The sequence below is a fragment of the Parastagonospora nodorum genome, assembly GCF_000146915.1.
Source record: "Parastagonospora nodorum SN15 chromosome Unknown scaffold_6, whole genome shotgun sequence".
NCBI lineage: Eukaryota > Fungi > Ascomycota > Dothideomycetes > Pleosporales > Phaeosphaeriaceae > Parastagonospora > Parastagonospora nodorum.
In genome coordinates, this window is record NW_001884554.1 from 312,368 (window position 1) to 337,217 (window position 24,850).

Sequence of the window (24,850 nt, forward strand, 5' to 3'; positions counted from 1 at the left end):
GTTGTAAAAAGCACCAGCAATCAACAAGTTCATATCACGTTTAGTTCCCAAGAAGTAGCCGAACTGTACAAAAGCAACAAATGTAATGTCTAGATGAATTCACTTCCTTCCTTGTCTTTATGTTTTTTTTTATTAAGAAAAACTACCATGTACATGGATGGCATCAATACCATCCGACCGTTCCTGGAATGATGCCGTGTTAACTTCGTAGAGTGTCCACCTAGATCGTCTACTGTGACCACACTATTGACGCTGGGACCTTCCCTTGAAAGCTCCTGAACCCCATCAGCGGAGAAATGAGGTGTAGAGCCTCTTGTGTCTGACAGAGCAATGAAAACCCAAGCAGTGTAATCAGACGCTGCAGTGCTCTTTGAACGCTGATCAATCTGAGCTGGGCAACGAGTACATGTCACGTCCATGAAAGGTATTTAGCTAATATGACGCGGTGCTAATCGGTTAGTTCACCATGTGTCTTGCATGGGAGTCTTTCAGTGGGATAGGCACATGCTACATGTTCCTCTATTGAGACATGTGGGTCAATGTCCCGCTTTCTTTTGGACCACCAAAAGAGGACTGATACGGCTGCAAGACCAGACCGTCCACTCCATTGATGCGTACCAGTTCAACATGATCATCTCCTCTGACGCACTGCTTTCGTACACACACACGAGACATCACAAGTTAGTAAATCATCCACAATCTTGCATTACATTGGCTTTAGCGATGAACCATAATGGAATTTCCATCTCTAAAGACGCATATACCAATGCATCCATCTCTCCATCTCACCTATTCCTATGCTATGAATGCCAGAAATGCAACACGCCTTCTCCTTTCGTCCGATAGAAATATACAGGGCACCAGAAAGCTGTTACTCCCAAAACACCGTCTTATGGTCAATAACGTCCTTGCCTCACACATTGTAGATGTGCAGGTAATTTACATCCCAGCTCTGCGCTACAGCGCGGGACTCCAGGTCGCGTACATCCAATCGCGCCTGGGCTGGGCTGGGGGAAGCCAAATAGCGGAGTCCATGCTCAATCGATTCTCCGGAGATACACTCCTAATTGTTGCAAGGCTCAGGAATCGCGCTCGTCTACGGGGTGTGTCGCGTCCAGCACTGTGGTTCTTCTAGAACTTGAACGTGCTCTTTTTGCGCCCAAGGCTGAATCGATTCTTGCCTTCCTTTTCTTCACCCTTGTCTTCGCCCTCAGTATGGTGTGTCTCGTCAGCGCTGTCCGTTTTGTCCTTGTCCTTGCCACCCCAGAACTTAGGCTTGCCTCGCAGACTCATGGAGGAATGCCTGAAACGGCTGAGTCCACTAACGGCCTTGCCGTTTGCCGGCTTTGTCTCTGCTGATGGCTCGGTATTCTCGCCGTTTACACGGCCCTTCTCTTCCATAGCTGCCGACTCCTTGCTTGCTGCGAGTGCAGCGCGGAGCTCTTCTTCTTGTCTGCGGTAATTCTCGCGGCGTTGTGTTTCCATCTCTTTTCGCTTTTGGATTGCTTGCTTCTCGAGCTCCTTCTCGGCGGCCTTCCGTTCCTTTTCCTCTTTGCCACCCTTCTTGAACAAGTTCATGCTTTTTTTCGGGGCGAGAGCAGGTACGTTCGTTGTAACGTGTTCTACGGGATGATGATCGTTTCGCGTCGGAACATGTGCGAGAGCAGGTGCGGTAGCTGCGTGGTCAAGGCTAGCGAATTGGTCTTCTTCTTCGACTGTCGGCGTTGTTGCATTGTACATCGGATGGTGGAAGCCGTTCGGGGCCCCGTTCGCCTTTGGTGTTGTGACAGTCTCCTGGTTCATCTCGGTAGCTTGCTTTGCCGCGGCCAGGCCTTCTGCTTCTTGCTCCTTCATCATAGCTTCCTCGGTAGTCTCTTGGTAAAACAAGACATACGCGCACGCTAGGACGCCTTCTCCACCAAAGAAATTCCTGACGTATGCTTTATCTACGGGCTCCACCATCTCATCGTCAAACAGCAGCCAGCCCCGGTCCTGGGTCTTGATTATCGATACGTAGTGACCATGGTAGGGGCCACCTCCGATGTGCACAACAACTGCATACAGCTCGTATAACCTGTCTGGGTCTTCCGCGTCGTCTGTAGTATTGAAAAGCCGAAGATAAAATGGGTATACGACTCGGTGAAACAACTTTTGTAATCGCTGCAGATCCTCGGTATACTTGAAGCGCTTCAGATGCAATGCTAGGATCTTCGGTAATCGCTTAATCTTCATCCTCTTCTCCGCTTCTTGAAGACCTCCGCAGTTGTCGCAGTGAAACTTGTTCCGCTCGCACAACATTTCTTCTTCGGAGAATTTCCGCAAGCAGCTCGTGACGGACGAATGTTGCTCGAGATCGACCGACAAGTCGAGAAACGCCTCGTCCCTTTGTGACGTGTTTTCACAAGTGAGACATCGTGTCTCTGATGTTAGCGTGCCCTCGAACAGTTCATGGACCCATCCCGAGTTTATCTGCGACACGGTCGAACTTCGATCTGGGACCACAGCACCTGAGGTGACTGAGAGACCGTTCTCAGTTGGTTGTGATTCCGATACTTCTGTCACGCGCGACTTGGAGAATTGTTCTACGTTCTCGACGACTTCGTTCAATAGCAGGTTTAGGAACTCGTGTGCGTCTTGGTGCATCGGTGTTCGGAACATTTCGTTGTCACGCCGTAGTATCTCGAGCAGCTTGTGCGGGCTCACGACGCCAATCCGCGATCGATGCGCGATGACAGCCTCGAATATGTCCTTTAGTGAAGAGAATAATGACTCGTTCATGCCATATGCCTTTGCATTCTCGTAGTCCATCTGCAGCACCGGTCCAGCCGCCAGAGCTTGCTTTTTCTTGTACTCGGGCGAATCCTTGTTGTCTTCGGGTTTTGTACCCGGCGGGCCATTCGTGGCACCTGGAGTCGTCACAGGCTTCGCGGGTGTTCTCGAATTGGGGCTCGACAGCGAAGTGCGCCCGGCTGGCGAGAGTGCGGAGGCTTGGCCATTGGGCAGGTTCGTGTTGATCTTCGGGAGTGATGATGACGACGGTCGCTCGAGCGCTTCTGGGGGAGATCGTGCGGGGAAATTGATGACCTGGTCCCGAAAGGGCACTGAGTAGTACAGACACTGTACGATTGAGTTGCAGTAGCTGTCGGCTCTGTAAGCGCGTATCTAGAGGTGGTTGGCGGGGGTCGCATACCATGTGCTGCCAAACTGCAGTCACCGAGTTAGCAGGCGGGCGTGCGAAGAGCAGTCATTGCGAGCACTCACGTTCTCGAAGCCGAAGAACTTGTCGCTGCCGTCGCCCCGCAGAGGGCCAGCATTCGCTAGGAGCTTCTCTAGTGGTGTCGGTTCCTCCTTCTTGATGAGTGTGGTAACCGCGGGATTTGATGGGGCCTGAAGCGCGTAAGTATAGCCGCGGGCCAGCGCGCAGCGGTACTGACATTGGACTTGAGGCGCCCGAAGAATGAAGTCATGGCTGGAGCTGGTCCCAGATGAATGCGCGGATGCGGACCTAAGCGATCGAAGCGGGCACTGAGCGGGCAAGAGCTGTCGGTGGAACGCGAGAAGGCAACATGAGGAGAAACAGTGCGGAGTGTTTGGAGGCGATTGCGGTACGGACGACACCAGAGTGGAAGTAGAAGCGCAGCCGAGAGCGAGGCTTGGACAGATCCTTGGGAGGCAAAGCTACAGGATCGCAATAGACACGGACCCAGCGTGCATCGAACACGCCGAGTTTACCGTCTCTCCGTCCCATACCGTATCCTTGGAGCACCCCACCTTGAGCTAGCGCTTCTGCCGCTGGCCTTGTCCAATGATCAATTGGCACCCTCAAACTGCTGTGGAGCCTTCAGTACCCCAGATTTGCTTCATGCTTGCGTCCGACAAGAAAATTCCAGCCACCGCACACTCTGGATACATCTGACGGACGCAAGCCTCCGATGGTGGTAACGTTAGGCTAAATACAACCCAGGTGCGAGAACACCTACCTTCTAGACCAAGCCGCGCCACCGTCACCGCCGTTGCTTACTGCAGTTCTTCGGCCTAGCGCACCAATCACGAGACGAGGCGTAAGAACTCTGGAAGAGGCACAGCACAGCTACCACCAATTCGCAGCAGTCCCAGATCTCTGGACCTTCCCACCACCTTGGCACGAACTAAGGGCCACCGCTCGGCTTGTCAATCTCCACGCGAGTTTATGTGGGGTGGTGCGCTGTGGATGAACCATCACTTCATCTTGAAACTCTGGAGTCTGTCCATCAACTTCGCGACTCCGTCTGGCGAGAAACACAGCCGCAGCAAACTCTGCTGGATACACCTGACGGTCGCAAAGCCCCGAGGGTCGTAGCGTTAGGCTAAATACAAAAGACGCATCCTTCTAGAATCACCCAACGCCTCCACACATCCCGCCTTCCTATGTCGCTTAGCCTGTAGGGCTGCAAAAGGCACTCCTCCAGGTTGCACCCTCGATTAATCATCGCCTTCTTCTGCCAATGGATGGTTGATTTACTACGAAAACTACTTGTACAGTGGGTATAGGTTGTCCCCGTAACATGGGTGGCGGGATATTCGACGATCCTGGGCAATCCCACACACCATCACCCGACCACAACTCCGGTCATGCTATTACTGCTGCTAGTCTAACGAGGAAACTAGCAAAGGCCGGGAAAAACATCCCTCCGAAAACGCCTTTGCAAAATGCAGATGCCGCGCAAAGTATGCAGATAGTAACACATAGGATGGTACAACAATGAAATCATTAAACACCCTCCTCATAGTCTCCGTAATCGCTTGCCTGCTCCAAGCTCGATTGCTGTGCGGCTGTTCAGGATCAGATCCTCGTTTCCACTCTCTGGTGGGTTCTTCAAGATGTACTCCGTTCGTATGCGCGCAGCTTCCTTGTCCCAGGTTGCGACCTGCTCTTTGAAGTTTGCTGCATTCGCTGTTGCGTCTTCTCGTGCATTAGTCGCCTGGTCCATATATGGCTTCTTGACATCCTCTGTTGCCGTGCGCCACTTGAAGCCAATGGCAGTTCGGATTTCCTGCTTGGAGGCCTTTGCCTCAGGGTTGCCGCTTGCAGCTCGCCTTGCTTCGTCGCATTCTTTCTTGCAAATATACCAGAAGTCCTTGGTGTAGAGCAGGAACGGATTTACGCCCGAGCGGCCTGGCTTGATCGGACGCTCGCCAATCTGCTCCAATATCGCGCCAATGATCGCAGCCTCGTAGTCCTCATCACGGCGTACTCGCCCCGATTTGTTTTCTTGTTGTGTCGGCAGCACAGCGGGCCCCATCTTGCGTTTTCCGTCGAAAGCAGCCGTTGTTGGAGATTCAAGTTTGATGATCGTCTTCTTCTCCACCAGAGGCTGAGGCACCTTGATGGGCCCCATGATAGCTTCAGCAACCTCCGCAGCAGCACGCAAGCCGGACAAGTATGCACCGTGCACAGTCGCGGGGTGCGTACCACAAGTTGCTTCTCCAGCAAAGTGCAGTGGGCCATGTGGTCGTGCCATGACATCGTAATCACCAGCTTGTGTTTTCGGCCCGACGTACGAGTAACTTCCGCAGGCATATGGGTCCTTCTTCCAACGTGTGACAATGGCTTCTGTCGGCAGGGGCACTGTGTTGGGTGCGAACATTGAATCGAGGCGGTCGGTGACTTCTTTTACAAGCTGGTCGTTCGAGCTCGTTTCCGCGTGATGTGCAGACTCGCCTGCCATGAGAGCTACCAGCACGGGCTTGCCACTTGTCTTTAGACAGTTCCAGAACAGATAGAACCGCCCTCGCTTCTTGGTATAGTCTTCTGGTCGCAGACTAGCCTCGATTTCGGCGTCGTTGAGCAAGCCGAACATGTCTCGATCCGCTTCCCAGAATGCTTTCTCGTAAACAAGTATAATCTATTGCATGTGAGCGATCATCCTGTCTATTGGCCAGTTGGAACTGACCTTGTTCAGGAGGCCGAATCCCATACGTTCGATCACACCCTGCTTCCAATCTGGAAGTGGTGGTTGGAACGTGACGGACCCGGACTTCAGCACACCGAGCGGAGTTGTGATGACAACTTTGTCTGCTTCGAAAACCTCACCATTGCTGCACTCGATTCGTACTGCCTTTCCGAGTTGCTGTTCTTCGGTATTGTATTTTATAGATTTGATCGGCGTCTTAAATCGAACATCGAGCTGACTGGGAGCCTGCCACAACCCGCGGGGGACCTGTTGGTAGCCACCAATGACTTCGGTGTGTTGTCCTTCGAATTCGTTGCCCATATCTTGGTCCCAACCACTGAGGCTGAGCTGATTTACACTTGCAGCATTTGCGTATTCGAGGTTGGCGTGATGCCAATTCAGGAGGCGCATGTCTCGGGGCTTCATATCGACGAGGTTTTGGTATTGCTTCAAACCTTCGTCCATGGTCTTCCCCAGTGTTGGATATTCAGAGTCATGCGCGATCGCGTCGAGATTTACTGACTGGGCCTTCGATACACCAGGCTTCAGTGACCATCCCAAGCTCTGTACCGCCTCTGCTGCTGTTATGCCCGCATTGAAGCCTGTGCTCAATTGGTAAGCCCTTCCTGCTAGCTTCTCCACACCCGACGTGGGCTTCTCTTCTGTTGTAGAAGCCGTGCTTTTGTCGTTGGCCGCTAGTGGGGTATTCGATTGTTCGAGCTCGGCGATAGACGGTCCCCCGTTGTCTGTAGGTTCGCGACCGAATAAAATGAGATTTCGATCTCCCTCGACAGTTCTTTGGGTCGCAGGCTTATTGCGATATATGCTCGCGCGCTCCAAGACATCGTTGTACAGCTTCTCGACTAATGCATCTTGCGTTTGTTCCACGACTGTGCCGTCATGATCGTACAATATTGTGTTATCGCGTAAGCCATGATACGGTATGCCTAATTGGCCTCGTATGATTGCATTCAGGGGATTACCGTGTTCAAAGCCAGTAACGATTTGGGCACCCATCTCAGCTGTACAGCGATGGCCAGGCGGTAAAGTAGACCCTGACTGGTTGAGAAATGGATGCGAGTAGACACGACCGCCGATTCGTGGACGAGCTTCCAGGATGATGATCTTTGGTGGACGCTCGCCACCATTGATTGCGAGATCATCACCTAACTGTGCGAATATAGCCTCCAGTTGGCGGGCACAGCCCAGGCCAGACATGCCTGCGCCTACCACGATGATCGTACGCCGTGTGCTTTTCGATTTTGTACGTGGTGCGGAGGCGCTCGTATCAGGTACTTCGACACACCCAAAGTTGATGTATCCGTTCCTCATCAACCATAGGTATGCCACATTCGCGAGACCAAAGAACCGTTTGTCCCGCGCGCACCCTGCAGCTTCTGTGGGCGAGACATACACCAGAGGATTTCGATGCCATAATCTTAGAATGCCGTTTCGGATGTTGAGATAGATCGTCACCTGTGCGTAATTCAGATGGTGCCGTAGAAGTTTATATTCTGCTGGATGCAATGCAAACGGGTTGAGGCGGCTGTTTTCTGCAGCTAGGATGCATTGGCGCCCAAATTCTGGCCACGACATGTCTGCCGGTATGCTTGAGCTCGCTTTTGGCTCCACGCCCTTGCCCTTGAGTGAGTTCGAGTTTACCCTGCGATGTTTGATAGGTTTCTGCTGAGACTGAGGGGCCTCTGGGGTCGAGGAAGATTGCCATTCGCCGCTCAAGCTCTGCGGCGTCCCAGCCATGAACGCGTGGTTGGTTTGCAGTTGTTTCAGACCAGAATATTTTTGTTCATGGGAACCGACAAGCTCGCTTGTAACTTGATGCAGACGGTGACCGTTCATGTTTGCGCTTTTTTTGGTTTGTGCTTTGATCGCGCCACTTCCCGTGGTTGATGACGGAGTGAATGGATGTTGTAGTGGTGAGGGAGTGTAATTAGAGCCATACCCATTGACGAAAGCACCTGGGGTCGAGCCTTCTCCGTCCTCTCGGCTACTCAGATGACCATTACTGGGCTCAGATGTATCGTGAGAATCGCCATAGTGCACGGACGATGAAGTCGATTCTCTGCCGTATTCCAGGTTACTAAGCCCCGACATGGGAGCAATGCCACCCTTCAAATGTATGCTATCATTGGACAACGGCAGCGACAGAAGATCGTTATTCGACTGATCGAATAAATACGAGCCGTCATCGAGTGCGCTGGGGTCGGCTGTAGATGCGAAGGTGGAGAACATTGTGCTCGTGTAGCGAACGGAGTCGCATCTGATATGGCCGGGGAAAGGGCTACAGGTCACAGAAAACCGTTCGCCTAGACATGAGTTTGATTTAAGCAAAAAGAATAATTTCGGAATCTGCAAGCTTGAAGCCGTTGGTTCATGTGAAGATAACGGAGGTGGGTGAGCGAATAGATGCAACCGATTGAAGTTCGAGTGTCGAGGCATGAAAGCTTAGCCATTTCTAGCTCCGCGCGCCAACCCGTGGACCTTGGAACCCTGCGCCCCAGTACCGCTTCGACCCTCACCTGGGCGGCCCTCTTCCTCACCTGGGCACTGTCGACACGCTCCCGATCAGACACGAGGCTTGCGCTTCGCAGGCTATACTTGCGATGCACACCGTACCCGTCCATACACTGTTCCGGATGATCTGAGTGTTGGCAGGTGAAGACTTGTCCTCAATGTCTGACCGCCCAGCGACGCCTCCCACCGATACCGAATATGTTGTCAATTATCGTCATTGCAATCGTTCAGGCTCGAGCTGCATCGGCAAAACAAGGAGCAGTCAGCATCGCGAGATGTTTGCCATTCTGCAACTTTGCCGGTACTGTCGAGACTCGATGGCGCGACAGCAAGGTAGGTAATAATGCAATTCAACTTCATCGTGAGGCCAAGTATTCCTAGAGCATTGCAGAGTGCAAGAAACAAGCTCGTGACAGGAACAGACAAGAAAGGTCTGATGTGAATAGTTCTTGATCTCATTCATTATACGTACGGTAATCCCCCTATTGAGATATTGCACGGCTGACATGTATCACAGATGATTTCAGTTCGTTTGAGATTATTACATGCTTACCGAGCGATCTCCTCCGGCACAAGATACAGGTCATTACCTCTCCGTCATTCCGTTGTTGTTCGACCACGCCGCATACTGGGTTCTCATGAGCAGCTGGAACAAAGTGGTCAAATGTCTTCAAATGATGGATCATCTTACAGGGGAGACGATATTCACACACGTATTTATTTGGTTCTTAGCCGTCTGGCATGCATCACGGCCTGTCCTGGTCGATTATCACATAATGACACGGGAAGTGGCTGCAAAGCACTTGTCTGGTAGATATCAGGTTGTGGAGTAAGAACAAGATTTCTGTTGGGATCTAAGGAGTCCGGCAGACAATGTTGTAATTATCCTTACCTCTGTTTCGCATGTACAACAAGTGATAGGGACGGGAAAGTCTGGAAAGTAGTCTCGGCACGTCAGGAGGCTCCACGGCCATGAACATGTAAATGCTGTATATCGAATGTTATACTATTAGGTCGTCTATCGAGGCTTCAAGGCTCTTTCCGCTACTGACGACCTACATGGTCGATTACTTGACCCCCGGTTCTCGGTTTCATGTCCAATTCAGCCTTGCGGCCAGCAAGTCTGGCACACAAGTCTGGCAATTCTGTGGCTAGGTACCGCTCGAGCCATGAGGTTGCCGAGGCTCAGAAAAACAAATGCAGTGTCTGTAATCATATCATTGGTTGCCTCGAGTGCAGCTAGAGTAAAGATCACGAGTCATGTGAGAGCGGTGTGTGAGCTCACCTGGACAGGCGGAATTCTGCCACAACCTTGAGAACCGTCCCCGCAACCTCTCTTCTACAACCTACCGCCAAACGAACGATGCGATGGTTTGGCTCGGGCGACGACGAGAAGAAGAAGAAACAGGTCGGCGAAACATGGGCTGACTCACTGAGAGCGGACAGCTGGGGCCAATCGCTCACCAACCCGCGCACATTGATACCAACTTTCGCTTTCACAATCACGACGGTTACTGCACTTCGATTGTACAAAACATTCCTGCGACGAATACCGACTGTCAATCATGTTAAGCCACACTATTTCCGGCGCAAAGGAATTTTTGGAAAAGTCACAACTGTTGGCGATGCGGACAACTTCCGACTATACCATACGCCGGGTGGTAGGATAGCGGGCTGGGGTTGGCTCCCATGGAAGATGGTGCCTACGAAGAGAGAGGGTTTAAGCAATCAGACTGTAGGTCTGCCATGTCATTTGGGACTTTTGAGCATAGTCTCCGATTCCCCTTCTCTGGTTGCTAACAACTTCCAGCTTCACATCCGACTTGCCGGTGTGGATGCGCCGGAGCTTGCACACTGGGGACGAGAAGAGCAGCCATATGCCAAAGAGGCGCAAGAATGGCTTATCAATTTGATACACAACCGCCGAGTCCGCGCATACATCTACAGACGCGACCAGTACGACAGAATCGTGGCGCAGGTCTACGTACGGAGATGGCTGTTCAGAAAAGATGTGGGGTTGGAGATGCTGAAGGCAGGGCTGGCTACCATATATGAAGCTAAAAGCGGCGCGGAATTCGGTACATCTGAAGCCAAATACCGCGCAGCTGAAGAGAAGGCTAAAGCGCAGAAAGTTGGCATGTGGGCAAAACCCACGCTGCTGCAGAAGTTGGGTGGAGCAAGTACAAAGGCACCAGAAAGTCCGCGTGAGTACAAGGCACGACACGCGGCAGCAGACAAATTGAAAAAGACATGATGAACATCAGACCCTATGGGGAAAAGTTTGAGTATGACTGTACCTTTGGAAGACCAGGGAGTCTCCAGTGCTACTCCTTGCGCCAAGTGAAGCTGGGTTGAGTCAATAGTATTAGCGCCAAGTTGGCCATGATAGTTTGGAGACGTGTAGATCTATGCTCTCCACACCCGCAGACCCCTGACAATGACGAAGCGGAGCTTCAAGACCAACCCAAAAATTCTTTCACTTCTGCCCGGCTTGGGCCTTCTTACCCTCCGCAATCGGCCCTGTTGGTTTGGCCTTGCCTGGCATGAATTGTAGACACAGTGAATGCTACTGAACTGGAGTTGGTTGAGATTAGAGTATATGGCCTCAATGTATTCTCTGAACATGCTGTGACCACGAAATGTACTCCCACATGATTTTGGTACAGTCGATCTGTGCGTGTTTGACCGCCTAGGAGCTTATCCGTTATCTTGGACGGTATCGGAGAGCTAGTCATTGGTGCGCCGGCGACTCATGTAAATTTTGGCGGAGCTCTACGTCGTCCCCGCGAATTTGTTCATAATTTCTGCAAAAGAGTCACTGGTCCATTGCGCTGGGTGAGCCTGAGCTCTGGCAGCCCTCAATTCCTCTTATAAGCTTCGGACGACTCTTCTTTCGCGCACCATCCCTTGTTAATCGTAATCCTCCCCGACATTGTCGAGCTTCAAGCTTGCCCACAGCTGCGTGACCGCCCGCAAACATGGCCCTTTGCTCGCGATTGGCACGTCGCGCACCTGCTCTCACCAGCCAATACCGCTCCGTTGCACCTTCTGCATCGTGCCGAACCTTCACATCTCGCACTGCAAGGTCATTAACGTCCTTTCGCGCGACGCGTGACTCACCTGCAGCTTTCCGACAACAGCTGCGTGCTTTCTCAAAGGTTTCTACAACATGGAACCAGACACAACAAGCACCTAATGCGCAAGCATATCTCAACAGCGGCGCGATCGCTGGTGCGCAAAACCTGGTCGACGTGAAGAAGGTCCTGGTCATCGGCAGTGGTGGTCTCAGCATTGGTCAAGCTGGAGAGTTCGACTATTCTGGTATGATATCTCAGACGCACAAAATCCCAAAGCCACCATGCTAACCCTCTTCCAGGGTCACAAGCGCTCAAAGCTTTGAAAGAAGCTGGCGTCAAGTCGGTCCTCCTGAACCCCAATATTGCAACCATCCAGACCTCGCACGTGCTCGCCGATGAAATCTACTACCTGCCTGTGACTCCCGAATACGCCGAATATGTGATCCAGAAGGAGAAGCCAGACGGCATCTTTCTTAGCTTCGGTGGCCAGACTGCGCTCAATTTGGGCGTGCAGATGAACAAGAAGGGCCTTTTTGAGAAGTACGGCGTCAAAGTGCTCGGAACCAGCGTCAAGACTCTGGAAACAAGTGAAGATCGTGACCTGTTCGCACGAGCCCTCGACGAAATCGACATCCCGATCGCGAAATCGATCGCTGTCTCTTCCATCGATGAGGCACTGGACGCTGCGGAGAAGGTCGGATACCCCATCATCGTCCGCGCTGCGTATGCGCTCGGTGGTCTTGGTTCAGGTTTTGCCAACAACGCAGATGAGCTGAGGGACTTGTCCGCACGATCGCTCACCCTGTCCCCTCAGATTTTGGTGGAGAAGTCATTGAAGGGATGGAAAGAGGCCGAGTACGAGGTTGTGCGCGATGCTAGCGACAACTGCATCACGGTCTGCAACATGGAGAACTTTGACCCGCTTGGTGTTCACACTGGTGACAGTATCGTCGTCTCGCCTAGTCAGACGTTCAGCGACGAGGAGTACCACATGCTTCGATCTGCCGCGATCAAGATCGTACGCCACTTGGGAGTTGTTGGCGAGTGCAACGTTCAGTACGCTCTCCAGCCCGATGGTCTTGACTACAGGGTCATCGAAGTCAACGCTCGTCTGTCTCGTTCCTCTGCTCTGGCCTCAAAGGCGACCGGATACCCACTAGCATACACTGCGGCCAAGATCGGTCTCGGACACACTCTTCCTGAGCTACCAAACGCCGTCACAAAGACCACGACCGCAAACTTCGAGCCTTCTCTGGATTACGTTGTCACAAAGATGCCTCGATGGGATCTCGCAAAGTTCCAGAACGTCAAGCGTGACATTGGCAGTTCCATGAAGTCAGTCGGTGAGGTCATGGCCATCGGTCGTACCTTTGAAGAGTCCTTCCAGAAGGCTTGCCGACAGGTCGACCCCAAGTTCCTTGGTTTCCAGGCCGAGAAGTATGGAGAGAGCCTCGACGAGGAGCTCAAGAACCCCACCGACCGCCGATGGCTCGCCGTGGGCCAGGCTATGTACCACGAGGGCTACACCGTCGATCAGATCCACGACCTTACCAAGATTGACAAGTGGTTCTTGCACAAGCTCCAGAACATTGTCGACTGCACACATGAGTTGGAGGAGATTGGCAGCCTCTTTGGCCTGAAGAAGGAGATCATCCTCAAGGCCAAGAAGCTTGGTTTTTCTGACAAACAGATCGCCAAGGCTGTTAACAGCAGTGAAGATGAGGTTCGCGCCCGCAGGAAGAGCTTTGGCATCAGGCCTTGGGTTAAGAAGATCGATACTCTGGCTGCAGAATTCCCCGCTGAGTAAGCAACTGATTCGTATGACATGTATGAAACCCCTACTGACTATGCTCACAGCACTAACTACCTCTACGTACGTACACTTCGGTCTTGCTTTATAGTCTGTTCCCGAGATGTTGCAAGCACTCGCTGACTCTGAGCTATAGACCACATACAACGCATCGTCCCACGATGTCACGTTTGACGACCACGGTGTAATTGTGCTCGGCAGCGGTGTCTACCGTATCGGTAGCTCTGTCGAGTTCGATTGGTGTGCTGTGAACGCTACCATGTCTCTCAACAAGCTCGGCAAGAAGACCGTTATGATCAACGTAAGTCCACTTCCCCCATTTTCTCTTTTGTCATCCGTACCGGACATTTCCTCTGCCTGGACCCGATTGGACTGGATTTGCTCTCGTCTGGAAGCGGCCTGACCGCCTTTCACGTTTGCTGCTTCACGACCAGCCTTAATCGAAAACCGGCTGCTGCGCCTTACAACCCAGACCTTGGCACGCCTCCCTCAAAATGACTGTACCACTACTTGTCTGGACGCTGTACATCTTCGGACAACACCATCAGCTACCGACATGATGACGTCTGTTTCTCGCTCAGTCACTCGAAATTGAGGTCCTTCACGTTGTGGAACACCCTTCTGGACCCTCGTATACACCCAGGTTCCCTTATCAGCCAGCATGTCACCAAGTCGCGTTAAGTCCTCGGATACATCCAATACTCCATATCAGCCATCAGTTTGCCAGGTTGCATTGTGCCTTTGAATAGCTCCAAGCACATGTATCAGCCATGATGTCACCAAGCCGTGTGAACCCTCGAATCGTTCCAGGCACATCTATTACATAAGGACTTCCCGGACTTTCGCTTCTCATTTTACGCTTTCTCTAACTATCTGCTACAACCTGCTAACTCATTGTGAACAGTATGTATGTGCAGTACCCACCCAATCGTCCTTCCTGGAGGTCTTCACGACTTTCGCCCCTCTTCATCACCTCCTCCTTACCCCCATGTATTCTCCTAGCCCATTGTTCATGTATAACGTATGCTAACAAGCCAAACGAACCCCGGAGACGTATTCCACAGGTGTGTATATCTCCAGGAGCTGCTCAAAGAGTTTGTGCTAACATTTGACAGATTTCGACGTCGCCGACAAGCTCTACTTCGAAGAGCTAAGCTACGAGCGTGTCATGGATATCTACGAGCTAGAGACCGCCAGCGGTGTTGTAGTCTCTGTTGGTGGTCAACTGCCTCAAAACATTGCCCTCAAGCTGCAGAATAGCGGAAAGGCAAAGGTATTGGGCACCGACCCAGAAGACATCGACTAAGGCCGAGGACCGCCACAAGTTCTCGTCCATCCTTGACTCCATTGGTGTAGACCAGCCAGCATGGAAGGAGCTTACCTCGTACGAAGATGCGAAGAAGTTCGCAGAGTCCGTCGGATACCCCGTACTTGTCCGCCCATCGTACGTTCTTTCCGGAGCCGCCATGACCGTTATCCGAAGCGAGGATGAGCTCCAGGAAAAGCTGCTTGCTGCTTCTTCAGTCTCGCCAGACCATCCCGTTGTCATCACCCAGTACATTGATGGCGCCCAAGAGATAGACTGCGACGCCGTGGCCTCAGACGGAAAGGTTCTTGTGCACGCCGTCAGTGAGCACATTGAGAATGCTGGTGTCCACTCTGGTGATGCCACTCTTGTCCTTCCCCCTGTCAACCTCGACAAGCGCATCCAGGGGCGCGTCAAGGAGATCGCCGACAAGGTCGCCAAAGCATGGAACATCACCGGTCCCTTTAACATGCAGATCATCAAGGAGGAGGTTGAGGGTTCTGAGCCCAACCTCAAGGTTATCGAGTGCAACCTCCGCGCCTCCCGTTCGTTCCCGTTCGTTAGCAAGGTTCTCGGTACCAACTTCATTGACGTTGCCACCAAGGCTCTTGTTGGCCGTGAGGTCCCTGAGCCCACTGACCTCATGGCTGTCGAGAGGAACTACCTCGCCACCAAGGTTCCACAATTCTCCTGGACTAGGTTGGCTGGTGCCGATCCTTACCTCGGTGTCGAGATGTCTTCCACTGGAGAGATGGCTTGCTTCGGTAAGGATCTCGTAGAGGCATACTGGGCATCTGCTCAATCGCAAATGAACTTCCGCCTTCCTCAGCCAGGAGAGGGTCTCCTCTTCGGCGGTGACGTTACGGACAATGCACTACACGCCAATTCCCTCATCCAGATCGCCAAATACGTCAACCCGCTCGGTTACAAGTTCCTCGCAGCCAACAAGAATGTCAAGGCGCTGCTCGAGAAGAATGCGGAGGGTGTGAGTGTTGAAGTTATCGAGTTCCCCAAGGACGACAAGAGGAAGCTGCGTGAGGTGTTCGAGAAGTACGACATCCGTGGCTGCTTCAACCTTGCCAAGTTCAGGGCCAACGGTCTGCTTGACGAGGACTACGTTATGAGGAGGAACGCGGTCGACTTTGGCGTGCCGCTGTTCATGGAGCCTAAGGTGAGCTTCAATAACGTCTCGATGTGATTTACCCGTGCTAATGTTGTGTAGACCGCCGTCCTCTTCGCGCAATGTATGAGCGAGAAGCTGCCCAAGAAGGAGGGCATCCCAAGCGAGGTCAGGTCGTGGAGCGACTTCGTCGGTGGACGTCCTTTGTAAAGCTCTCATAGCCTTGACGACCGAGAAGACCTACCGGAAGTAGGAGAAAATTGCCGTGGCGCGGGGGAAAGATGTACCCACTCAAGAAGAAAAGGAACAAGTTGACGATATGACGACGGAGAATATTGAAAGGGCTTCTGTATTCATGTTTATAGGGATTTTACATTCACATCTCACGGAACGATTGCAGCGATATGAGTTCAAGGGTGTTTTTGCAATGAGGGATTGAAAAAGTATTGGTGGGATTTAGGTTTCGTAGAACGTACGTTTTGGTATCTTGACCTCCAATTTTTCCGATCAAGTGAGATGTTTTCATCTACTTTTCGGCAACTTCAAACATGACATTCCCATCAGCATCTATCCAATTCGACCCAGACTTGACAATCTCCCCCTTCGAACAGATCCACATCATCAACCACGTGTGCTCCACAATCTCCGCCCAGCAATACAAGCGCACATGGCCCAAAGCGCTCGAAGCCGCCGCGTCGCGATACAAAGTGACGCCCCATCCAAGTCTCCCCTTGCAGACGTAATCATACAGCGAATCCCAAAACTCTTTCTGGATGCTGACTGGCCAGGTCGAGGTGTCGACAGACCAGTGTCCACGATCGTCGTGTCTCGGCGTACTTCCACGCCGTTTGGTAAGCTTGAAGCGCTTTGGGTTTTGAGTTTTGAGAGCGGCGAGATGCTTGGTGACCTGTGAGGGTAGTCTGGCCGGACGTTCGGTGGAGATGCTGGGGGCTGGTGGGAAGGCATCTGTGGGCAGTTCACTGAAATCGAAAGTTTCTGATGGTGGCTCGCTAAGCTTGCGCTTTTTGCTCGGTTGTAGATTTGATGAGGATGAAGACTTTGAAATGTTCGATAGCTGTGGTTTTGTTCGTTCATTGGCACTGATACTGCTCAAGGCTGGCTTGGACGTTGGTCGGACGGCTTCGGCCACCTCGATCATGGAATTTGCGGTGGTCATTCTGCTATCACTGGCGATAGCTGAGGATACCAGTTGGGGTAGAATCTTCGGCTCTGCTTCATCCTCAGAGGTATCCTCATCGGTCGTGGAGTAGCTGTCTGGGAGTTGGCTCTGCAACGCCTCAGCCCCGAGTTGGGTATCTTCTATAAAACCAGTACCAGAGGCTTGAGAAATACGACTAGTTCGGCTGGAAAGTCCCTCTCTATTGACAAAACTCGATCGAGGCGTTGTCTTCTCCTTCCACAACCTGTGTATTCGATCAAGACGAGCTAGTCGACTACTTGGTGGGATGGATTCGACCTCGGCAGACTGGATCTCGACATTTTTGGGTCTCTCTGCATGATATCCAGAAGAAACATGAGACGGAAAGCTGCCATAGGATTCTCTGCTGGTTGACAAGAGTGAGCTCCCTGCAAGCTCTATGTTACTCTTTGAGAGAAATGCTGATGGGATGTATGATCCAGCAAGTGCTTTATCTGCAACATCTACACGTTGTTTGTGAGGCTCAAAATTGAGGTAAGTGTCGGCCAGAGAGCGGTAGAGATCATCATTCTGTCTCGTGGCGGGAGTTGATATGTGAACCAAGATTTCATCTATCATGGTTGATGCCGAGCCGTAAGTATAGTTGATGCTGGTATGCGGCCATCATGCAACGATAAGATGATCCTGAAAACAACTCGAGGTAAATGCGTTGACTGTTGACTGAAGGTGAGTGAAAGGAGTGGTGGAGCCGACCGCGGAAGTCGGCCAATGATTGTTCCCGCGATATCTTGGCAGCCCACCTTCCACTTCCGCAATTTGTGAGTATTGTGCGGCGACGGGAGTCAGTCAACACCAACGCCACAACGAGCAGCAATCATGGCACCCGCATCCCTACTTGACCTTGTGTCCGCGCTGCCAGCCACGGAGAGCTGGGGCCCTGCTGTCTCCGATGAGACGATGCTGGATGGCGTCCCATTCGCGCCATACTCAAAGGGCGACAAGCTAGGTCGCATGGCCGACTGGACAGAAGGCAAGGACCGTGAGCGAGGAGGACGCCAGCAGTACGGAAACCGAAACTACAGAGGTGTGTATAGTCCCACTAGGTCTAGGTATATGAGAGATGGCATAAATCTGACTACTACCCCGCAGACCAGCAAGTATACGGCGCGAACCAGCAGACGAACCCCTTCGCTATCCAGGCCGCCGAAGAGGAGGCTACCTTCTCCGTGGTTGACAACACCCGCACATCCACCCGCACTCGCGGATTCGGAAGAGGAGGCGGCACTGTCTTCGGACGTGGACGCGGACAGCGGGGCGGACAGGCACAGCGTGGAGGACGAGGAACCTTCCAGCGCGTCGGGGGCCGTGGAGGACAGCAATACGACAGCCGTGGCGGACGCGGTGGAGGCCGAGGAGGACGCCGTTTTGGCTGGAGAGACGACAAGCCCCAGCGCAACCGTGATGCGTCGGTTCAGGTCAAGCCTGAGTGGACTGTTATGGAGGAGATTGACTTCTCACGCCTGGGCAAGCTGAACCTCGACACCGGAGATGGCGAGGATCTTGAGAACTACGGTTTCCTCTACTACTACGACCGCAGCTACGACAAGCAGCCGGGCGCGAAGACCTCCGAGCGAAGACTCAACGTCCTCGAGCGCGCCGCCTACAACGTCACCACATCCAGCGACCCAATTCTGCAGGAGCTTTCTGACAAGGACGAGGCTACTGTCTTTGCTACAGACAATGTCTTGTCGATGTTGATGTGTGCCACCAAGTCCGTCTACTCATGGGATTTGGTCTTCTCAAGAAAGGGCAACAAGGTCTTCATCGACAAGCGCGATGGCTCAAACCTCGACATGGTGACTGTCAACGAGAACGCCGCCGATGCGCCCCTCGAGATCTCGGAAGGAAACAAGGACTCGATCAACAGCCCAGGAGCCCTCATGCTCGAGGCCACCCACATCAACAACGTCTTCCCCCTCCAGGTTGTTTCCGAGTCAGACACCAACAAGGTCAACATGACCCACGAGCATCCCTTCTACAACGAAGAGGTTGAGACCGACCCACCCGCGTCCAAGGCCTACAGGTACCGCCGTTTCGATCTCTCCCTGGAGAAGGATGACGAGCCTCTTCACCTCATTGTCCGAACAGAACTTGATGCTGTTGTCAAGAACAACATCAACGGTGAGGACCAATACTTGACCATCAAGGCATTGAACGAGTTCGACAACAAGGCGCAAGGCTCAGGTGGCGCCCTTGACTGGAGGTCCAAGTTGGCCAGCCAAAGGGGTGCTGTTTTGGCGACAGAGATGAAGAACAACTCTTGCAAGCTCGCTCGATGGGCTGTGCAGAGTATCCTTGCAAAGGCTGACACTATGAAGCTTGGGTATGTATTCTACGTCTGTTTTGTCAGAACAATTCTAACGTTATTGCAGTTTTGTCTCGCGTACAAACCCCAAGAACAACAACGACCACGTCATTCTCGGTGTGCTCACCAACAAGCCCCGCGACTTCGCTTCCCAGATGGCGCTCAACCTCAACAACGGTTGGGGTATTGTTCGTACTATCGTCGATATGGTCCTTCGTATGGATGAGGGCAAGTACGTGCTTGTCAAGGACCCTAACAAGTCTTTGCTTCGTCTGTACCAGGTCCCTCTCCACACATTCGAGGAGGAAGACGTTGAAGATATGCAAGCCCCTAATGAGGAGGATGAGGAGTAAGCGTTGGGAGATAAAAGTGGCGGGTGCCCTTTGAGATACCCAGCTTGTTATGATTACGACTTTTTTGGCGTAGGACGGATGAGCATCGAATGCATGAACCGGCAGCAATGATGTTCTGGGAGCATGGTCCCCTGGCTTACTGAAAGCATTGCATGTTCATAGAGGCAAGAATATACGAGTATGTACCAAAGCTACCAGCATAACGCGACATCATGCGAGCAAGTTTGAAGAACTATTTCCTGAACACTGTGATGGTTTACTAGCCCTGAGTATGCTCGTCTCGACACTTGACATGTGAATTGGTGGTTACGAAGCATACAAGCCACAACTCTAGCAATATTCAAAAGTCACTTCGTTTTATTGTAGGAGTCATTCCAGGGCATGTGAATGTTGTAACTTCACCGGAATGTGTTGAGGCGCGATGCTACGTGTAGGATGAAACGCTCGCGCCAAGGGGCGAGGCTATCGCTCACCTCAGATACATCAATGAACACGGCGGCGGCCCGACCGCGCGCGACACTCTTTTTACCTTGCAATGCCATTCTAGGCATTTTTAAACCCACACCATGTCGTCCCGATCGCAGGACGAATCGCGCAGGGCAGCAAGCTCCGATGCCAGCGCCGACGAACGCACGCTTTACGACCCCGAGTCCGACGACGAGGGCTACGATGGCCGGCCCTCGGGGGAGCTGATGGAAGGCGACCACGACATTTTGGATTCGGAAGATGAACGGGACAGGTTGTTGACGCAGGAACAGGGGATCTTCGGCAAGAAGGGTGTCAAGATCGGAAAGTTATCGCGCAAGGCGGAGATGAAAGAGCGAAAGAGAGGGCAGAGCGAGGAGACGAGCGCGCTCATGTATGAGATGGAAGAGGGCATTGGACACAATTCGAGTACGAGTCTGAGGTCCAGGAGAAGCTCAGAGAGCGACGAGCAGCGTTTGGTCGCATCAAGGGCGCAGAGAAAGGTATGTCCCCCAATCACTTGAGTCAGCCAGGCGCTGACCCTTCCTTCAGGCAAAGAAAGCTCGTCTTTGGCGTCGCATAATCATATACGCATCAATTGTAGTTCTCTTCGTTGTTCTTCTTGCTGCTACCTACCGCCTTTCGACACCGAAAGATGTCAAAGACGCAGCGGCCCTGGTGTCTAATGGGACCTCACTCTTTGCGCCCACCACTATCCTCATCTCCCTCGACGGCTTCCGCGCAGACTTCCTATACCGCAACCTCACGCCGACCTTGAACCAGTTCATACAAGAAGGCATCTCTCCGAAATACATGCTCCCGAGCTTCCCAAGCGTCACGTTTCCGAATCACTACACAATGGCAACTGGGATGTACCCAGAAGCGCATGGCATCGTTAGTAACACATTTTGGGACCCAACGCTTGAGAAAGAGTTCTACTACACAGACCCTGAGAGGAGTTTGCAACCACACTGGTGGGGCGGAGAACCAATCTGGGTGACAGCGGAGAAGCAGAAAGTCAGGGCAGCAGTGCATATGTGGCCAGGCTCAGAGGCACATATTCAGGACCAAATGATTGCATATGTGGACAAGTACAATGGCTCCGAGGTTCTTCCAATGAAGACGAATCGCATCTTGGACTTGCTGGACCTGCCTGGACCAAAGGATATTGGCGCAGAAGCGACAACACCACGACCTCAACTCATTGCTGCTTACGTCCCGGATGTCGACGGTGATGGACATAGATTTGGACCAAACAGCACGGAGATCAAGAAGACTATCGCGAACGCAGACGCCATGCTTGGAGACATTTTGAAGGGTCTGCACGAGCGAAACCTCACCAACATCGTGAACGTCGTGGTAGTTTCCGACCACGGCATGGCTACTACTGATGTATCCCGCCTCATCCAACTCGAAGACATCGTCGACCCCGCTGAGCTCGCCCACATTGACGGCTGGCCGCTCTATGGCCTCCGTCCAAAGAATCCATCCGATCTCCAACGCCTCTACGACCAGATCAAAGAGCGCACCAAAGACAACCCCAATGTGGAAGTCTACCTCCGTGACGAAAACATGCCAGAGCGCTACCACTTCTCCAAAAATGAGCGCATCGCCCCGCTCTGGATCGTGCCCAAGGCGGGCTGGGCGATTGTCACCAAGGACGAGTTCAACATCGAAGTCGGCAAGAAAAAAGGCGAAGTCTACCATCCGCGCGGTCTCCACGGCTACGATCACGAACACCCACTCATGCGCGCCATTTTCGTTGCGCGGGGGCCAGCGTTCCCGCATGCGCCGGGGAGTCGCATGGAGCCGTTTCGTAAGTCATCGATGACAGGCCATACGAGTGGGAGATGGGCTACACAATACATGGCAGAAAACATTGAACTCTACAACATCATCTGCGACTCGCTCAACCTCGCCCCGGCGCCTAATAACGGCACTTTACGCCTCCCACTCACCCCTTCAGGCCACCATAATGATTCTTCGGCCCCCGATGAAACACCCGACGATCCGCCCACGCATTCCCTCCCAACGCAGCCGTTCGCTACGCCCCAACTCGCTAGCATGCCCGCGTCTCTGGGTTCGGTCTCGAGTATAGCCGCGTCAGCGTCCGGGCTGGAAGACACGCAGCCATCGCTGTCGGATGATGACACGCCCGTGCGCCCGACGCCGCCGAGTAAGACGAGTAGTGCGGCGCCGGCGGCGACAAGTGGGGAGAAGTGGTGGGAGTGGTTGACGCACAAGGCGGAGAACGTGGAGGAGTGGGTGGAAGGGTTTATCCAGGAGCATGTTGGGGGTGATAAGGATAAAGAGGGGAAGAAAAATGATTGATTATGTTTTGGTTTTGTTGCGATTAGACTTGATATTTGTTTATTTAGCGATGTGTAGGAGTCAATATGATACCCATTAGTTTTGCAGAGTCGAGAGTTGGCATGCTGTGTTTCATGTCTGGGTGTGTTGCTTCACTCATGCCGAAGTCAAAAAAACAGAAGACATAGAGCAAACAGGGTATTGATGCTTAAACTACATGCCAGGAGGTTCTGGTAGGGGCCAATAAATAAATACTAGATCAGCCCTTGATGCTTAAAATGCAAGCTCATCATCGCTCTCCGCAACTTCAACCCAATCCCTTCTTCCTTGGTAGAGTGTGAAAGCTCTTTCTTTTGCTCAGGGTCTTGGGCGCAGGCGAGGACTTCTTGGTCCAAGACTGTTTTACTTGCTTGAGATATGCTCTCCGGCTTAGTCCAGATGCCGACTTGACATCCGAGGATGTTGCATCTGGCCGCGATTGTGACTGTGCAGCCGGTGTGCTGAAGAGGAAACTGGTCGGCGGAGGTGTACTGAATTCGCGCTTGATCTTTGGCGTACTGGGGACGTCTGCCTGGAGTTCATCGTCGCCAACGAGATCGATGGATGGAGACTTTGGTCGGGCCTTTTCATGCGTAGAGGGTGAGTTTGCTTGATGAACACGCAGATGAACACGCAGATGAACACGCAGGCCCCGGAAAGTGTTGAAAGTCGTGTGGCAAAAGTCGCAGACAGAGAGGATGTTCTCTTGTGAGACTGAGTTGTTGCCATTCTGGAAACTACTGTCGGCTTCAGTATCGGGGACTGTGTGGTGTACTATTGCAGCTCGTGTGCGTCTCCGCGTGCTCGTGGGTGGTGATTGTTGGACCTCGCTCTTGATCTTGCTTGGCATCGTTACTTTGATCTCTTCAGAAGCCGAGTCCTCGAGTAAACCTTGCTGGAGCAGATCTTCATCGACGAACTCCTCCTGCTCAACGGAGGGCAGAACAGTTTCATCTGCGTCTGGAAAGAACGGCTCTTCTTCTGTTTCGAGTAGGAGCTGCTCTTCGCTCAAATCTGCGCCGGCTAGCGACAGCAATTCGCGCTCGTCATCGTCGAACGGGACGCTAGACGATACAGCATCTGCAATGCTATCTTCCGCCCTGTTCAAGACAGGGGTATTATCATCTTCAAGTCCGGAAGAACTGGGCGTGGGTAAATGGTGCAGGGTTACTGCAATCGTCTCGTTGTCGTACTTCGTTTTGTCGTCTTGCTTGATTTCAAAGGCCGAATGTCCCTTCGCATGAAGATTTCTCTCCTTGAGATGTTTATGCCAGCGATTTTGGAACGTCCAAAGCGGCCAATTCTTCCACTTCTCCTTACTGTCTCTAATCTCTGTATAGGTACGGTTGTGAAGTACTTTTCTCTTGTAGAGGTACACATCGTCTTCTTCGGTGAAAACATACTTGTTGGGAAGTCGTCCGGGCCTTCGCTGAATTTCTACACGAGGGCTCGTCCGACGAGCCGCTTTCTTCGATCCCATATCTGCAGTTTCTTCGGCTTGTACCATAGCTGCAGTTGAGATCGTCTCCATTCGCATATCATCATCGGTACTCGGTTCCAGCTGAGGATCTGACTCGGGTATACAAGGCTCTTCTTGTGTAGATTCTTCCAGTGCTGTGGCAGAGGTCGCAGGTGCAGGTATAGGACTCGATTGGACTAGGTCAGCCATAGGTAACTCGTTCGACAATGGCGGAAAGAACCATTTAGGATCTCTCGCAGGGGCCACATGATCGGCGCTCGGTATCGGAGTTGTCTGTAGAGGCAGCGCATTCAGGAAAGGCAATTGCACATTCGGCGTACTAGGTAGTGCGCCTGAGAATAATGGCGCTACTGTTTGCTGTACAGCGTAGTTGATTGTTTGCGTGAGTGTCGTATAGAATGACGATCGCGCCTGTTGCCCAGCTGGGGTTTGCGGAAACTGAACGAACTGAAGGAGGTTTGTGATGGGGTTTGGGGTCTGGGGAGCAGGTTGTACGCCGGTCTGTGCGATTGGGGTCGACGCAGATGTCTTGGTGTGCGCCTGCGGTTCAACGGTATTTGATGATAGTGAATGTGCCTCATCGAGAGCTGTACTCCTTCGTCGCTTGTTATCCTTCTGCGCACTTCTTGAGACGACAGGGCTGTGTGGGCGCCAATTCATCCTCGGAGTCTTCCTCTTTTCCCTCTTTCTCGGATTCTTCCTCGGGCTTCTGGACCCAGTGCCCAAAGCGAGGCTGTTGAGAAGCATCGTCTCCTCGCGATGCGCCTGTCGCGCCAGCCGTCGCAAATGCCCCCTGTCCACAACCATTTTGCCCTGGTGCAGGTCGATTTCATCGCTCATTGACTCGTGCATGTTCTCATATTTGGCGAATATCGACTCCAGTGTGCCTTTGAACTTTTGT

At 52.5% G+C, this 24,850-nt stretch overlaps 9 protein-coding genes across 9 annotated transcripts; 5 read left to right on the forward strand and 4 right to left on the reverse strand.

Annotated features, from left to right (window-relative positions):
- Positions 1-1,131: 1,131 nt before the first annotated feature.
- SNOG_04241 (hypothetical protein) lies at positions 1,132-3,467 on the reverse strand (the record flags this gene model as incomplete). The annotated part of the gene is made up of 3 exons (XM_001794609.1): positions 1,132-3,148; positions 3,236-3,387; positions 3,435-3,467. The coding sequence occupies 3 exons, from the start codon at positions 3,465-3,467 to the stop codon at positions 1,132-1,134; spliced, it is 2,202 nt and encodes a 733-aa protein (XP_001794661.1).
- Positions 3,468-4,763: 1,296 nt separating this feature from the next.
- SNOG_04242 (hypothetical protein) lies at positions 4,764-7,151 on the reverse strand (the record flags this gene model as incomplete). Its single annotated transcript, XM_001794610.1, has 3 exons — positions 4,764-5,885; positions 5,934-6,823; positions 6,917-7,151. The coding sequence occupies 3 exons, from the start codon at positions 7,149-7,151 to the stop codon at positions 4,764-4,766; spliced, it is 2,247 nt and encodes a 748-aa protein (XP_001794662.1).
- A 2,677-nt stretch (positions 7,152-9,828) lies between these two features.
- Positions 9,829-10,719, forward strand: SNOG_04243 (hypothetical protein; the record flags this gene model as incomplete). The annotated part of the gene is made up of 1 exon (XM_001794611.1): positions 9,829-10,719. One exon carries the CDS (start codon positions 9,829-9,831, stop codon positions 10,717-10,719), a length of 891 nt encoding a protein of 296 aa, XP_001794663.1.
- A 724-nt stretch (positions 10,720-11,443) lies between these two features.
- Positions 11,444-15,988, forward strand: SNOG_04245 (hypothetical protein; the record flags this gene model as incomplete). Its single annotated transcript, XM_001794612.1, is given in 6 exon segments — positions 11,444-11,786; positions 11,842-13,345; positions 13,554-13,653; positions 14,488-14,625; positions 14,645-15,829; positions 15,881-15,988. 6 exon segments carry the CDS (start codon positions 11,444-11,446, stop codon positions 15,986-15,988), a joined length of 3,378 nt encoding a protein of 1,125 aa, XP_001794664.1.
- A 316-nt stretch (positions 15,989-16,304) lies between these two features.
- Positions 16,305-17,555, reverse strand: SNOG_04246 (hypothetical protein; the record flags this gene model as incomplete). The annotated part of the gene is made up of 1 exon (XM_001794613.1): positions 16,305-17,555. The coding sequence occupies one exon, from the start codon at positions 17,553-17,555 to the stop codon at positions 16,305-16,307; it is 1,251 nt and encodes a 416-aa protein (XP_001794665.1).
- On the forward strand, positions 16,327-16,691 carry SNOG_20038 (hypothetical protein; the record flags this gene model as incomplete). Its single annotated transcript, XM_001794614.1, has 2 exons — positions 16,327-16,485; positions 16,530-16,691. 2 exons carry the CDS (start codon positions 16,327-16,329, stop codon positions 16,689-16,691), a joined length of 321 nt encoding a protein of 106 aa, XP_001794666.1.
- Positions 17,556-17,813: 258 nt separating the features above from the next.
- On the forward strand, positions 17,814-19,858 carry SNOG_04247 (hypothetical protein; the record flags this gene model as incomplete). The annotated part of the gene is made up of 3 exons (XM_001794615.1): positions 17,814-18,021; positions 18,087-19,320; positions 19,370-19,858. The coding sequence occupies 3 exons, from the start codon at positions 17,814-17,816 to the stop codon at positions 19,653-19,655; spliced, it is 1,728 nt and encodes a 575-aa protein (XP_001794667.1). The 3' UTR covers positions 19,656-19,858.
- A 363-nt stretch (positions 19,859-20,221) lies between these two features.
- SNOG_04248 (hypothetical protein) lies at positions 20,222-22,451 on the forward strand (the record flags this gene model as incomplete). The annotated part of the gene is made up of 4 exons (XM_001794616.1): positions 20,222-20,549; positions 20,594-20,623; positions 20,725-21,936; positions 21,994-22,451. The coding sequence occupies 4 exons, from the start codon at positions 20,222-20,224 to the stop codon at positions 22,449-22,451; spliced, it is 2,028 nt and encodes a 675-aa protein (XP_001794668.1).
- Positions 22,452-22,737: 286 nt separating this feature from the next.
- Positions 22,738-23,976, reverse strand: SNOG_04249 (hypothetical protein; the record flags this gene model as incomplete). The annotated part of the gene is made up of 1 exon (XM_001794617.1): positions 22,738-23,976. The coding sequence occupies one exon, from the start codon at positions 23,974-23,976 to the stop codon at positions 22,738-22,740; it is 1,239 nt and encodes a 412-aa protein (XP_001794669.1).
- Positions 23,977-24,850: the final 874 nt, after the last annotated feature.